Source organism: Arthrobotrys flagrans (assembly GCF_004000055.1).
Source record: "Arthrobotrys flagrans strain CBS H-5679 chromosome Unknown unitig_3, whole genome shotgun sequence".
Taxonomy (NCBI): domain Eukaryota; kingdom Fungi; phylum Ascomycota; class Orbiliomycetes; order Orbiliales; family Orbiliaceae; genus Arthrobotrys; species Arthrobotrys flagrans.
In genome coordinates this window covers 4,303,134-4,318,221 of record NW_027137547.1, presented here as the reverse complement: position 1 = coordinate 4,318,221, position 15,088 = coordinate 4,303,134, and the positions used below count along the sequence as shown (strand labels likewise).

The 15,088-nt window shown below is 49.4% G+C and overlaps 4 protein-coding genes across 4 annotated transcripts; 3 read left to right on the top strand and 1 right to left on the bottom strand.

Moving 5' to 3' along the window:
* Positions 1-179: 179 nt before the first annotated feature.
* DFL_002624 (uncharacterized protein) lies at positions 180-2,745 on the top strand (the record flags this gene model as incomplete). Its single annotated transcript, XM_067631438.1, has 4 exons — positions 180-357; positions 638-707; positions 764-812; positions 940-2,745. The coding sequence occupies 4 exons, from the start codon at positions 180-182 to the stop codon at positions 2,743-2,745; spliced, it is 2,103 nt and encodes a 700-aa protein (XP_067493983.1).
* Positions 2,746-5,549: 2,804 nt separating this feature from the next.
* DFL_002623 (uncharacterized protein) lies at positions 5,550-7,584 on the top strand (the record flags this gene model as incomplete). The annotated part of the gene is made up of 2 exons (XM_067631437.1): positions 5,550-5,905; positions 6,060-7,584. 2 exons carry the CDS (start codon positions 5,550-5,552, stop codon positions 7,582-7,584), a joined length of 1,881 nt encoding a protein of 626 aa, XP_067493982.1.
* A 1,260-nt stretch (positions 7,585-8,844) lies between these two features.
* DFL_002622 (uncharacterized protein) lies at positions 8,845-11,509 on the top strand (the record flags this gene model as incomplete). The annotated part of the gene is made up of 5 exons (XM_067631436.1): positions 8,845-8,965; positions 9,152-9,338; positions 9,400-9,446; positions 9,516-11,195; positions 11,250-11,509. 5 exons carry the CDS (start codon positions 8,845-8,847, stop codon positions 11,507-11,509), a joined length of 2,295 nt encoding a protein of 764 aa, XP_067493981.1.
* Positions 11,510-13,445: 1,936 nt separating this feature from the next.
* On the bottom strand, positions 13,446-14,798 carry DFL_002621 (uncharacterized protein; the record flags this gene model as incomplete). Its single annotated transcript, XM_067631435.1, has 5 exons — positions 13,446-13,534; positions 13,592-13,861; positions 13,921-14,063; positions 14,146-14,460; positions 14,524-14,798. The coding sequence occupies 5 exons, from the start codon at positions 14,796-14,798 to the stop codon at positions 13,446-13,448; spliced, it is 1,092 nt and encodes a 363-aa protein (XP_067493980.1).
* Between the last annotated feature and the right edge of the window lie 290 nt (positions 14,799-15,088).

The following is a 15,088-nucleotide window of genomic DNA, read 5'->3' as shown; positions in this document are numbered from 1 at the left end:
GTTCGTAAAGAGAGTCATGTCATGGCCTAGGATCTGAATCCTTCCAAGACTATCTTTCTGTATACGGTGTCTTGGTGTTTTAGTAATAGCACCAGCCTTGTGTGAGCTCTTGACGTTTCTAGAGTGGCGGTTATTAGTGGAAGCGGTGTGTTGTCACGTGACTGGTGGGGTAGGCTATGATGTATGAGCTTGGAATCCCGCAGAAGCACATCGAACGACAGGTCCGAAAATTCTGCCAGCCTTTCTTAAAAGGCCAACAAAGGAAGCATCGAGAACCATCCACGACCATCTCGCATCCACTGCTTCCTGCTCTCTCCTTCTCGCTCTCTCCGGTTGACCATCATCCATCCACACAAGGTAAGAAAAATAAAAAAATTAGCGTCCCAAATCCCCGTATAAATCCTGCTCCTCTCTTCCTCTCGAACCCACTCTTCCTCTTTCTCTTACACCTCACTACTTTTATCAACACTTACTTGCTTGTACAATCATCGTCGAATAAAAAGAAGCTCGATTCGCTTCCCAGCTACTTTTTTTTCCCTCATCATCACCTGCTTCTTTTCCCGCTCAAGAGATACCCCATTTTTTTGTTCTATTTCTAGCTCGCTAATCAAAGACCAACCGATCAACGTTCCCCCAGGAATCCCTCTCTTCTCTCGACACCTCTTTTTTTTTTTTCTTACACATACACATCCAAGATGGCTCCAGCTGTCGGTATCGATTTGGGAACCACCTACTCCTGCGTGGGTGTCTTCCGTGATGACAGAATTGAAATCATTGCCAATGACCAGGGTAACAGGACCACACCATCATTCGTAAGTAAAAAAAAAACCCCTCCCTCCCTTGTCATCCATGGTGGGGCAGCTCGTGTTACCCCACCATCCGTACTCAACTCGAACAACACGGTTACGGATATGCTAACGTGGTTTTTTTCGTCAATAGGTTGCCTTCACAGACACCGAACGTCTGATTGGTGATTCTGCCAAGAATCAAGTCGCCATGAACCCTCACAATACCGTCTTCGACGCCAAGCGATTAATCGGTCGCAAGTTCGCTGACGCTGAGGTTCAGTCCGACATGAAGCACTTCCCCTTCAAGATCATCGACAAGGCTGGCAAGCCGATCATCCAAGTCGAGTTCAAGGGAGAGGAGAAGACCTTCACTCCGGAAGAAATCTCCTCCATGGTCTTGACGAAGATGCGTGAAACTGCCGAATCCTACCTCGGTGGCACCGTTAACAACGCTGTCATCACCGTTCCGGCCTACTTCAACGACTCTCAGCGTCAGGCTACCAAGGACGCCGGTCTCATCGCCGGTCTCAACGTCCTTCGTATCATCAACGAGCCAACCGCTGCCGCCATTGCTTACGGTTTGGACAAGAAGGCTGAGGGTGAGCGAAACGTCCTCATCTTCGATCTCGGCGGTGGTACATTCGATGTCTCCCTCTTGACCATCGAAGAAGGTATCTTCGAAGTCAAGGCCACCGCCGGTGATACTCACTTGGGTGGTGAGGACTTCGACAACCGTCTCGTCAACCACTTCGTTCAGGAATTCAAGAGGAAGCACAAGAAGGACCTCACCTCCAACGCCCGTGCTCTCCGTCGTCTCCGAACCGCCTGCGAGCGTGCGAAGAGAACCCTCTCTTCTTCCGCCCAGACCTCCATCGAGATCGACTCCCTCTACGAGGGTATCGACTTCTACACCTCCATCACCCGTGCTCGTTTCGAGGAACTCTGCCAGGACCTCTTCCGTTCCACCATGGAACCCGTCGAGCGTGTCCTCCGGGACTCCAAGATTGACAAGTCCTCCGTCCACGAAATCGTCTTGGTCGGTGGTTCCACCCGTATCCCCAAGATCCAGAAGATGGTCTCCGACTTCTTCAACGGAAAGGAGCCCAACAAGTCCATCAACCCCGACGAGGCCGTCGCTTACGGTGCTGCCGTCCAAGCCGCCATTCTCTCCGGTGACACCTCCTCCAAGACCCAGGAGATCCTCCTCCTCGACGTCGCTCCTCTCTCCATCGGTATCGAAACCGCTGGCGGTGTCATGACCGCCCTCATCAAGCGTAACAGCACCATCCCGACCAAGAAGTCCGAGATCTTCTCCACCTTCTCCGACAACCAGCCCGGTGTCTTGATCCAGGTCTACGAGGGTGAGCGTGCTCGCACCAAGGACAACAACCTTCTCGGCAAGTTCGAACTTACCGGTATCCCCCCCGCTCCTCGCGGTGTCCCACAGATCGAGGTTACCTTTGACGTCGACGCCAACGGTATCATCAACGTCTCTGCTGTCGAGAAGGGAACCGGTAAGACGAACAAGATTGTCATCACCAACGACAAGGGTCGTCTGTCCAAGGAGGAAATCGAGCGCATGTTGGCCGAGGCTGAGAAGTACAAGGCTGAGGACGAAGCCGAAGCCGGTCGTATCCAGGCTAAGAACCAACTCGAGAGCTACGCTTACTCTCTCCGAAACACCCTCTCCGAGCAGGCTGCCCAGGAGAAGCTTGACGCTTCTGACAAGGAAACCCTCAAGAAGGCTATCGACGAGACCGTCGATTGGCTCGACAACAACACCACCGCCACCAAGGACGAGTTCGAAAGCAAGCAGAAGGAACTCGAGGGTGTTGCCAACCCGATCATGATGAAGTTCTACGGTGCCGGTGGCGCTCCAGGTGGCGTTCCCGGCGCCGCCGGTGGTGCTCCCCATGCCGGTGGTGACGATGGCCCAACCGTTGAGGAAGTCGACTAAACGATTCGCATATCTCAAAAGTTTTTGTCAACTTACCCTTTTCGGTCCTTCTAATATATTTTCTTCTGTTTTCTTCCCAAAAATGATAAAATTCTAATCGGAATTGTACATCGCTTTCCTCTTTTCTTTCCTTTGTTCCACGTCTCACGAATCATGCAAACTTGTTTTTTCCTTTTCTTTTCATGATAAAAGGAGTTTATATATGGGGGTCTGTGTTCATCCTTTTTTACTCTTTTTTCATTTATTAATCTGAACAACTGCTTGGAAGAAATTGACACGCATTCGTCATGTTAATCCTACCTTCCGTTACATTACTCAGAACCACTTCCTCTACAAAGAGCCTTTTACCTCCTCCCTCTCTCCTACCATTACTCTTGTTTTCTTTTTTTCAAAGGCTTTGTAGGTTAGTCAATGACGAAATGAAATCTTTTCCAAGTGGAACTTATACTGTGCACGCGTAAAATATACTCTATGATGTGATGACATTGTGAAAAATCGTGATACGATGGAACTTCGCCGTTGAGGTTTGGAGGGGGTCCGAGATTGGAGTCATCGAATTATGACTATAGTCTGTTGAACTTGGATTCCTGTCCGGTTCTTGCACTGTAAATTCCAATGTGCACTCCAAAAAGACAAGGCGAGAAAAGTGGTTTGGTAGGCATGTGAAAGTACCAATTTCGTCCAGTCCCGCGGAGTGTTCTGGTATTATTGAAGGCTAAGGATTGGACGTCCCCTTGGAGCCGACGACACCAGCCTCCGCGAATCTGTCCCCCCACTAAAAAGATCCGTCTGCGTACGATCATAAGATGGCCCAAGCGCCAGGTAAGTTGATCAGGAACGCGAAAATAGATCGGTGAGAGGGGCAAGCATCAAGGAAGTTAGGGATCACGCATCCTCGCTAGCCACAGCACGTATATGTCAAGGTCGCATTCGCATTCGCAAATCGGAATAGGGCCTCGGGGCGTGGTGGTGCTGTCGGCCCCTTATGCTGTTTTGCTGCAACTGTATACGGTTGGCGCCCTGATGTATGACATTGGGGCTTATCGGTTGAATTCAACAAAATAACATCGACTGCATCCATTTACTACTCAATGCAAGTGAGCATCCTGTATACCGCAAGTTCTCGATGAGTATCGCATTGAAGCGATCGACATTTCCGGCAGCCATCGTGCGGGGGACTCCTTAATCGATAACGCAGATCTTCGTTTCGTTTCAACGGCGGCCGTCAGATCTGCTGACCGACCTTCTTATTTAGAAAAATTGTTCGAACGTTATTCTTTGTTGGGGGGAAGGCTTGTACGTTATCCTTTGGACGGTACTCCCGTGATTATCAGCCTCCTGAGGTGATGGTGGATTCGACAGCCGTGTACGTGTCTGCAGATAACGTGCGCCCTGTTTCGAGGCTCTGCATAGTACGCCGGCCAAACGATATCATGAAAATGGGACGAAGAACTTCTCCAGCGCGGATTTAGGTGATATGGTTCGCATTATTATTACGAATGAGCATGCTGTTGAGTCCAGCGAACCGTACGTATGTATAGTATGACTGGTGAGATGGCGTGTATATAAAAGGGTTCTTATATCCTTGTGGAGCGTCGATGCAACACTCGAGCCTTCTTTCGTCTTGTTGGATTTTGGGACTCGTTGCGGGCGTTGTGTTTGACCTGTTTGACCTCCAGAAAATCACCTCTTTTGGCCGACTCTGGCCCGAGCTGTTGTTGAAGCGAAGCTCAAACGTCACCACTTTTGGAATTTTCAGATTGCGACTGCTTCCAAAGTCATCCTCATCTCCATCGACTAATCCTGTCTGGCCTTCTCATCGAGCGAGCATCCATCCCAGATATCAGAGCGCCACCCGAGTCCCTAGCTCTTAGACGTCTGTAAACCCGATACGAACCCGTTTCTTAGCTGTCGCGGATCCTCCGGCCTGCTTCATCTTTCGCCATTGGCCGGCCAAAGCTCCTAAAACAGGTGTGCGTGTAGACCATCTGCTCTCTTCCCCTGCGCGGTAACAGCCGCCTACTATTGGCGATGGGGGTGCTGACATGTCCCCTTCTGCAACCCAGTAAAAGGCGCAACTGTTACGGGCTTCCCCCGTCCCACGGACGAATCAACCGCGAGAAACCCCGCTAAAAATTTCTAGATATTGAATCCCTTCCCGTTAGGATTTCCGGACCATTGTTTCAACTGCTATCGATCCTTACGATTCCGACTTGACGATACGAGATATAAGATCCGAAAAATCCAAAAGGCCTCGCTGCTTACAGTGGTACTCACGAGCGCCGAGGAAAAGGCTTAGCCTGGCGAGAAAGTTCCGACAGTGCTGCCGACATCATATACTCGTACCCCAGCACCCAGAGAGTTCTATCAAGGACCCTTCGGCGCTCCTTCATCTTTTTGGCATCGCCAATCTAGGTACGACTCTACAACGTGTAAAGCCAAATCTATCGTCTTCTCTCGTTCCGTAACCTTCCCCCGCTTGACGGTGGCTTCTACGCATCACCAGGCTAACCACTTCAACCATGATCATGATGATAATGTTCCAGGAAACAAACTTTATATATTTCACCTCCAGTGCCTTTCCCTTCCTGTTTCTTTTTTTTCTCTCGCATAGACCATCGACCTAGCATTGAATCTATTCTTCCGTTCTCTTTTTTTATACAAAAGGTCATTCTCCTACATTTTTCTGCATCTAACCAGGCGATACCGGCTCTCCCCTAATCCCTACATTTTCTATCGCGTCGAGAAAAAAAAAACCCCGAGCTGCGAGGAACCTTCCTTCGGAAGAGTTAATGTTACATACGATGAATCCCCGTAAGCGAGGATTCGCGGATATCCAATCAGACCAATCCGGCTTCGAGCCCGACCCGTATGCCGCTCCCGGCATCCCAGACATGAATTTCGGCATGCTCAACCAGAACCTCAACCAAGTCCCCTTCCAGGGTGGCCAGATGGTTCCTTATATCCAACAGGGGCCGTTCGGAATGCCAGGGAATGGATTCGGAAATACATACCTCGATGGAACCGCCGCGGCCCAACAGACGGAGGACTTTGGCGCCGATGATACATATCCGGTAGACCAAGATTTAGAGAAGAGGATTGCGGAGGCTAAATCGAAGAAAAAGAGCAAACTTCCTCCCTTCGTGGAGAAAGTTGCTACGTATGTATACCTTCTCCCCTTATCTAGCAAACTTTGTTTTCTAGATTATTCCATGCATATTACCGATCTTTTTCGTGTGTTTGCTTGCGTGCTTTGGGACGGCGGCGGATGGAAGGGTATAGATGCTGACGTGATCCTATTCTTCCTTCTCTAGGTTTGTGAACGATGAAAACAACTACGACATCATCCGTTGGTCTGATGATGGTGATTCCTTCATCGTTCTTGATGAGGATAGGTTCTCTAAGGAACTCATCCCAGGGGTCTTTAAGCATAACAACTTTGCCTCGTTCGTGCGACAACTCAACATGTATAATTTTCACAAGAAGGTCGGGATGACGGACGGTTCGTTAAAGGCTTCGATGGATGGACAGAAGGCCCGGCTCGAGTACGAACACAAGTATTTTAAACGCGGCCATCCGGATATGCTTTTCTTGATAGAGAAACCGAAGGCTGGGAGGAAGTCTAAGAGCGCAAGTGGAAAGAAGCTTGAGAACGTAAAGGAGGAGAGCGACGATGATATCATTAGCGATGATGATCATTACGAGAATGACCGAGGCAACGGTAACGTTACCCGTCTGATCGAAGATACGCCCTCCGGGACGAGCAAGCAAGAGTTCTACCCTCCTCCGAACCCTCCGCAGGGCGGACCTTCTCATGTCACCAATATCAAACCGAGCGGACCGGCGCAACCCTATAACGGAATACACGCTGTCGTCGATCATATCGTTTCTCAACTCAACGAACTTAAGAATCAGCAGAGCATGATCTCAACAGCGATCACTCGTCTTCGGCAAGAGCACCAACAGCTTACCAAGCAAGCTACCGCGTTCCAAGAGATGCATGATCGCCATGAGATGTCGATATCCAACATTCTGCAGTTCTTGGCGTCCGTCTATAATAAGAACATCGATGGCATGAATCAGAACGGAATGATCCCCCCGAATAACAATTCGGTCATCCCGGCGTTCGGCAAGCACCCCGCGGCGGATTTGGGTAACACCCGTCCGGCCAAGCGTACTCGCTACCTGATAGAAGACGGGCGGAGTAATGCTAATAATCGCAAGGGTGTATCGGATTTTGATACTTCCGGTGAGGTACAGGATACGGGCCGTCTTCAAGAGTTGGATACGCCTACTGAGAAGGAGCCATCCGTTCGCCACCCTTCGGTTGCCCCCGCTGCCACCCTAGGGAAGATCTCGATCCCCAGCACCGCCCTTGTTAGAAACAATCCGGCAATGCTATCTCTGGGTAGCGGTTTGAGCAGCACTCCTGTTCCCGCTGTCCCCTCGGACCAAGAGCTTAGGATTCTGGAAGAACATCAAGCCGCCGTTGACCAAAGCCTCAAGGAACTTCAGCAGAATGTTGAAAACCTTGCCGGCCACGCTGATGATGTTGCAAACTTTGATATGGGTGGTATGGACAGTTTCAACTTCCAGGACGGGAGCGCTTTAGATAATTGGATTGCGGCCCTGTCTCCCGGTAGCTTGCAAACGTTCAACGATGGATTGAAAGATATCGAGTCGACTATGGGAGGAGATAACTTTGTTTTGGATCAAAGTGCTATCGAGGACGGGGTTCTGAATACCCACATCGATAGCGCCGATGGGACGCCAGAACCCGGACGACGAGTCGAAATCGAAGAGATCAAGAGAGGTAGCGGCCAGACTCCCGAGGTGTAGGGATACTATGGGCCTTCGTGGTGCACCTAGATGTATTGACTCTCGTGGATTCATGGTAAGTGTAACGGGCGGTGTGGTGGCGGTCAATCTTTCTACTTTTGTATTATTTTCTCCTTTGGCCTGTATGCGAGAAGGATTACGACGACATGATGCTGCGTGGATGGATCCTCTTCTTTCCCTTTTTCTTTTTTCTTTCCTATCCGACAATCCTAACCCATGCGTATTTACTTTGTAATCCCGCCCTCCGCAGCTGATGACGGCTTTCTCTTTCACTCATTTGTTCATTCATAACTCATATCTTCGAACTTTTTTTTCTTCCATAGGACACGGCATTAGAATATCGGGAAGGGACGGAAATTGTTGATTCTTATTCCTCTTAATCGGAGGCTGTTTTATGAAAGCCCGAAAAATGATGCAAAAAGAATTGTTTATCTAGGGAAGATGGGACTTGCTTTTGTTATTTTTTTACAGCATCGATGACTTCTTTTCTTCCGTTCGAGTGTATTAGGTCGGCGTTCTTTTTTTGTATCAGGAATACATGGAGTTTTTTGCAGCCGGGATTAAATCTGGGTCATCAGGGACGCTTAGTTACATAGGTGTGCAAAGAAATCGAAGCTGTTGTAGGCACTTTGGTGCGGTAGATTCTGGCATCTTTCTTCTCCACAACGCAATATTTGCAACAGTAACCGGTCTGAACTTGAATAATTAACCAGAGCTGTCTTCTGACAGTGCTTCTTGATGTCTTAAACTTTCGGCTTCTTCAAATTATACAACCTCCCCCATCACCGGGATTACGTAACCGCTTTTGCTGAGCACGAGCCCTTTTTGGGGGGTCGCATTTGGGCGAACAACGCAAAAACCAGATTTGCTATCAACGCAGAAGCCACAGCTCCCTTTTTATCGATACACAACCTCAACAACCTCCCCAGCATCCCACCGCCCTCGACAAGCAACCGACCATCGCACCGGCCTCCGACCCACTATCCTTCATACCGCTTACCAACTATCGCGTTTTGGGATACCCTTACCGTCCTCGAAATACCGACTTCCTTTCCTTGTCACGACCGTCACGACCGCAGCTTTCGTTCTCTGTCCTCTATCTCGGTCCCCTACGAAAACGGATCAGCTTGCAGAGTCCGTTTCTCCCTTCTCGCTCTCACGACAACCCCCCTAGCCTGGGCCGAACCTCGTTGGAAAATTCTTTGATATTTCGCTTTCCGATACCCTACCGATCTTACTTCTCAACTTTAATCATCCGCAATGGCTTGGCAGTCGCATAACGTCGGCGGCGCAGGCGAAGGAGGAGGAGGGGCACAAGGTGCTGGTGCTCCAGCCGGTATTCACCCTGGTCAGCCGATGGGGACCGAATATACCTTACAAGGCAAGTGCTGGGATTTTTCCTGTTCCCTCGGGTCGTTTGGTATACGGGATGGAGCTTTGGGATAGCTCTTTTGGAGCCTTTCCGGTCGAATTTATTTTGGGGTTTAGGCATGAGTGCTGACTATTTGAGCTACCGTATCCTCGTTTGAGGATCACGGGAACGGGTGGCTTCGATGGTGTTATTTAGGCGTCATGCGTTTTCTCCAAACCGAATGGCATCGTCATGAACGTGAACGGAATCAATGGGAGATAGAAAGAGCTGAGATGAGAGCTCGTATTGCGAAGCTGGAAGGGGAGAGTTCGGCGGCCAAGAGGCTGCAGCAGGGACACCTTAAGAGGGTTAAGATGCTGGAGTCGGCGCTGAAGCAAGAGAGGTAGGTTTGTGGGGTGGGTGGATGTGGTTTGAACTTGTGGCTAATGGGTTCCGGGGTGTAGGTCAAAGAATGCGAAGGTGAATGGGGCAACGGCTGAGGATTCTGAAGGTAACAGAGGGCATTATCTACGGGTTTGCAGACGGTATTTGCTAATGATGATATCTTGTGAGGATTCAGACCAGCGAAAAGATATTATTCCCGAGATACCTCAGATCTCTCTACGTTCGGAAGAGGCGAGGAAGAAGAGCAGGCATTATCTCGATGAATGCCTCAAAGAGATTACCTACCTTCTTCTCCCTCCGAATCACCCACCTCCTCCTAACCCGCCTCAGAACATAGATCCGGTTACCGGTGCTCCGCTTCCCACGGAACAACAGATCTCGTCCATTCCACCTTTCCCGCACCAGCTGCCATCCCAGCAGATACAAAAGTTCCCTGATACACAGCCAACGGGGAACGGGGTCGCTTTCTCGAGGCCTTTGCACCCTGCTCCGATTTCGATCCTCCCCTCGCCCCCTGTAGCTTTACCGCATCAGACTTCTCAACCAAATAATACGAACCTACCGTACTCTCACGCCCATGAAACCCGACAGACCCATGTTGTAGCCAAGCAGATTCCTTCTGAGGCTCACAACGTCGCCGATACCCCCGTTCCGGATGAAATTATCGAGAAGGTCACGTATAGGAACGATGCTCTCGGCGAACCCTTAGATTCGGCTGATACCGGGCGTATCTCTCTTCGTAGGATCGGTAGACCTAAAGCTGCGGCTGCGGAGTCTATGGACGATGCATGGGATTTTGAGGAGGAGAAGCCGCAACCACCAGCTACCGAACAACCGCCACAAGCTGCACCACCGGGTTCGTCTCGGAGAAAGTCGATTACTCGTCGACGATTGTCTCAAGAAGCTGCGCTCGGTTCTTTGAAACAGGAGCCCGGAACTAATCACAAAGTCAAGTTTCAATTGAGAGGGCATCTGGACGTTGTCAGGGCTATTACGTTTACCGGTGGTGGGTCAGCTATCGAGCCGGAGATTTGCAGCGGTGGAGACGACGGCGTTATCAAGAGATGGACTATCCCTGGGGGCTATTTGAATCCGGGGATGTCGGACGTTGACGTCGCTTGCACTTTCACCCACAGAGGTCATACGGCCATGGTCACTTCTTTGGCATCTTCCCATACTGCTAGCCTGTCCGGCGGTCTTAGCAATGACTGCGAGGGTTGGATCTTCTCGGGAAGCGCTGATACTACAGTGAAGGTTTGGCAGAAGGGCCGAGTTGATGCTCGAGCTACGCTTGTCGGTCACACCGATGTCGTCTGGGCTGTCTGCGTCCTGCCGCTTAGCCGATTGGATGACCGGATCACCGTTGTCAGCGGATCTGCCGACGGCACCATCAAGATTTGGACTGTTTCTCCACCCGTCAAGTCGGCACACAGCAGCGTACGCAGCACTCAATCCAACTTTCTAAATTCTGCTGGTAAAGACGATTTTTCGTCTCATTTGGTTAATACGATCACTCGCGAGGGCGGGGCTTCGCCGACTGCTATCACTCCGCTATCACCTACCGGCGAGACTTTCATCGTTGCTTGGAACGACGCGAGTATCTTGATCTATGATAGCCATACCGGTGAGGAATTGGTTGGGATGAGCTCCTTGGAGTCGTATGATGGGACACCGGCTACGGGTGTTAATACCGTTGTCGCGACTACTTTGGGACTCAGCGATGTTGATCCGAAGGAGGGCGTTGAGGAAGAGGCTGTCGGCGGCGGAGCGACCGGTGGAGGTCGTGATGGGGTTACCGGTGTTGTTATTGCTGGTACAGAGGATCGATTCGTTAGGTTTTACGACGCAAATTCTGGTATGTTTGCGGATATCTATCGGCATTTGATTCCCTTTTGCTAACTAAGTCTAGGACAATGCACGTACAACATGCTCGCACACCCTGCGGCGATCTCATCGCTTGCTTTGCAAACCGAATTAAAGATGCTAGTGTCTGCCGCTCATGATGGGTCGCTTAGGTTTTGGGATTTGGAGAAGCGAGCTTGCATTCAAGAGCTTCCGGCCCATAGACTTATGCGTGAAGAAGGCGCTTGCGTCGTTGTTTGGTCTGCGGATGGCCGTTGGGTCGTCAGCGGTGGTGGTGATGGAGTCGTAAAGGTTTATACGAGGTGATAATCGATTTCTCCTGCCGTTTTGCTTTGATCTTTTTTATGATAATCTGTGATGCCTCTTTTTGTGCATTGTGATTCCCCTCTCACCTTCTTCTTCTTCTTTTTTTTTTCCCTACCCTCCGCTTTCTTATTATATTTATGTATGGGCATAAAGCGTTACGATAGCTAGCGTGCCTATCTTTTGGGACAACCTCTTTTGCTTCTTTCCGAAATAGAGATAATGTTTTTTGCCGTCTCTTTATTACTATTAAAACACAAGTATATAGGCCTCCCAGACTTTGATTGTTGCGTTTCCTTCTTTTTCCCTCCTCTTTCTAGTTTTGCGGATTCTCTTGCTCTCTTCCCTTCTTTCCTCGGTCATTGCGTAGCTTTGACCTCTTCCCCTTTCTTTGGCCTCTTTCTTCTGTAATATATTATCTGGGTAGCTTTCTGTATACAAACGAAGCGGGGTGTTTTCTTTGAGGCGAGATGGTGGACTCCGCGGTAATAAAGATGGGTTTGACTCAACTCGACTATTTTAGCCATAATATTACCGAGTCCGTCTGGTTTCATCCCCAAAGGGTTTATTCTTTTGTTACGAAATAGTTCTTTGATTCTTTTGTTACGCGCATATACGGTTAAATATAAATCCACACGGTATAACCCCGTCTTCCGCCAGACACGAATCCTTCGTAGTTTGCAAGCGACCCTTCGCTCCCCGGCAACCGATCTTCTGTTTCTATCGGATCCTCCAAAGCCGACCTATCGTTTGAGTTTGGGACTGCGGCTGGTTGTGGGTTTTCAATGTCGTCGAAAGATGGGCGTGGTAGGGATTCCCCGCTCCCCCGGGTTCTTGCTTGTGGGGAGAGGAAACCGGCGAGGAATTCTTCGCAATGGGGCTGTACTTGCTGTCGCAACTGTTGTCGGATTTCTTGGGTGTTAATATCGAAGCCTTCTTACTCCGCCTTCTCATTTCAAATTTCTTCCTCCTAATCCCAGGAGGGCTGTTTATATCCTCACCCAAAAACGGCGCCCATCCGGATTATAATCTTCCCCTTCACCAAGCGGTTTATCCAAAACCGCAACATAAACTGGTTTCGAAACCGGTCCCTTCTTCTTATACGCACCGCCTCCTCTACCCATCGGTTCCTGCTGTGTACCACCGCAGACGGTATCACCGTAAAACACGAATACAGATGCGTTAGTGCCGAGGGTAGGTTGGTTGTAGATTGTGACACCGCCTCCGTCTTTGGTGTTCGGGTAGAGGATGCATTTGGAGACTTTGTCGTCGGAGATGCGGCTGCCGGAGGCGTAGGAGAGGTGGTTTCCGAACCATCCTGCGCGTGCCTATTTGGTAGTAGGCTGCCGTGGGGGGAGGGTGGTTAGGAGAAGGGTTAGGAGGGCTGTGGAGGTGGTTGGTGGGGAGGGCATGATTATATCGTGTCGATCATTCTATGGGGTTCCTAGGAGGTAAGGAGTTACCCAAGTAATTAGTTAAAAGTTTGAAGCATGGTATTCGATATAATGTTCGTCGACTAGCCAGGCCTTATGCCATGCCCCATGCCCACGCATTCGTCTTGCAGATTGTATGGATCGAATGCGTGGGAATTGCTCTCTTTCCCGCTCATGGGTTTTTGGGTCTCAGATATTTGTTTATTGCTGTTGGAAAGATGGGTTATTTTGTAACGAAGGGAAACTGTGATTTAATATAGCCATGGGTTTTAGTAAAATCGTGTGCCCTAGGTTATATTCGAGGGCCAGGTGAGGGTTGTTGGATTTTATGCGTTGTTTGAAGTTATGACATGGTCAACCTCGAATACTGTAGTATGCTACATGGGACTAGAATCTTGGGATACTCGAGTACTTTAGAGAAGAGTGGAGATCATTGGCTGGATAAAATACTGGGAAGCTTTGAGCGGCGATAGTAAGATCAGATATCAATGTTCAACCGATGGCTTCTATGGCCTCGCTTTTAAAAACTTATCAACTTCCTCGTCAACTTTGTACCCAAATGTTCCGTCGTGTATGCTGTCCGGGGCGAATCTTACTATAAAGAATTTTCAATATCCCGCCATATCGAATATACTTTTAAAAATGAACTTACAAAACAATCCGAAAAAGAAATCTCTCGATTTCTCCTCCCACCAACTGAGGTCGCGTTTCATATTACCCGATCTCGCTGCAATTGCCATTATCTTGTCGCTTCGAGGCTTTCTCATTTCTGTATAGTATTTCCCGGCAGTCGATAGTGCGGCCTTGTAATCATTTGACTCGGCAGCATTCGTTCGTTGTAGCTCATGGGCTAGAAGCCGGGCGTAGACATAACCGTCTTCGGAGGCGAGGGAGACCCCTTGGCCTGAATGTGGCGGCATGACTGTGCGCATATAGAGTTGAGCAGGCTGTTGGTATCGATTAGGTTAAACGATTACTTACCGTGTGCGGAATCGCCCATTAAGAGGATCCTTCCGTCATCGCTGTGGTACTGTTCCATGGTTTGCATGTAGTAATTTGGCAATACTAGAATCCGTTTGGATCGATCTGTATCTGCACTATCTTTGTGCTGTTGAATGGCGAATCTATACGCCAAATGATCGTATATACAGTTAGTGGCCTGTATTCGAAACTTTTTTTGAAAATAAGATCGGATCGATAACACACCGGATAATGCCATCTATTACTTTCTCTCCCTGTGGGTTGACCCAGTCTTTATGTCTCTCCAACAGCTGTCTTTCAATTTCTTCAATCGAAATATCCCTGTTTTCACTATCAGATTCAGCTGTGCTCCACCATTGATAGCGCCCCTCGTCTCCAGTCTTTGAATTGACCGGCGAGTATCCGAAGAATCCATTACTTCCGAAGGTCATTACTGTAGGTGAGTACTTTGCGTTCTTGTAGTCGTATGGGATTTCCTTTGGATGTTCGCTACTTGGGACTGCGCTGTACGGTATCGTGCTGCCGACTCCCACCAGGCCTCTGGATTGAATACCAAAAAATAAGTATCAGTTTCTCCGATTTTATGGAAGTGCACGGACGTACTCGAATCGCGCCTCAACACCCGGAAATGCCGCTCTCCGTACAGTACTCTTAATACCATCCGAACCAATTACTAAATCCGCCATCACCACCTCTCCATCTTCAAACGTAACCTCAACGCCCCATTCCTTGGTAACAACCCCCGTCACCGTCCTTCCATAATGTATCCTAGCCCCCTGACCCTCCAAAACCTTCAAAATCTCCCCATATATAGCAGCTCTGGAATGCATCACCTCGCCACCGGTGCCAGGGTACCTATCCGGTGAACCCGAGGACATCAATCCCAATACTCTCCCTTTTGAGTTTCTAAATTCGAATTTTGCACAGGGGAAACCCGAGGCGAGGATTGAGGAGTGTGCTTCTGAAGAGATTAGCCTTATGGTGTAGAGGCCGTTTGGGGCGAGACCTAGGGTTCCGCCGATGCCTATTGATGGGGATTCGTAGGACTCGTAGGCGTCGATTTGGAGGGTTGGGAGGAGGGGGTTAGGAAGCGGTGGAGGAAGTGGTAGGCTGTTAGGCCGGAGATGCCGGTGCCTACTATTATGATTTTCATTTTTATCCTTTATAT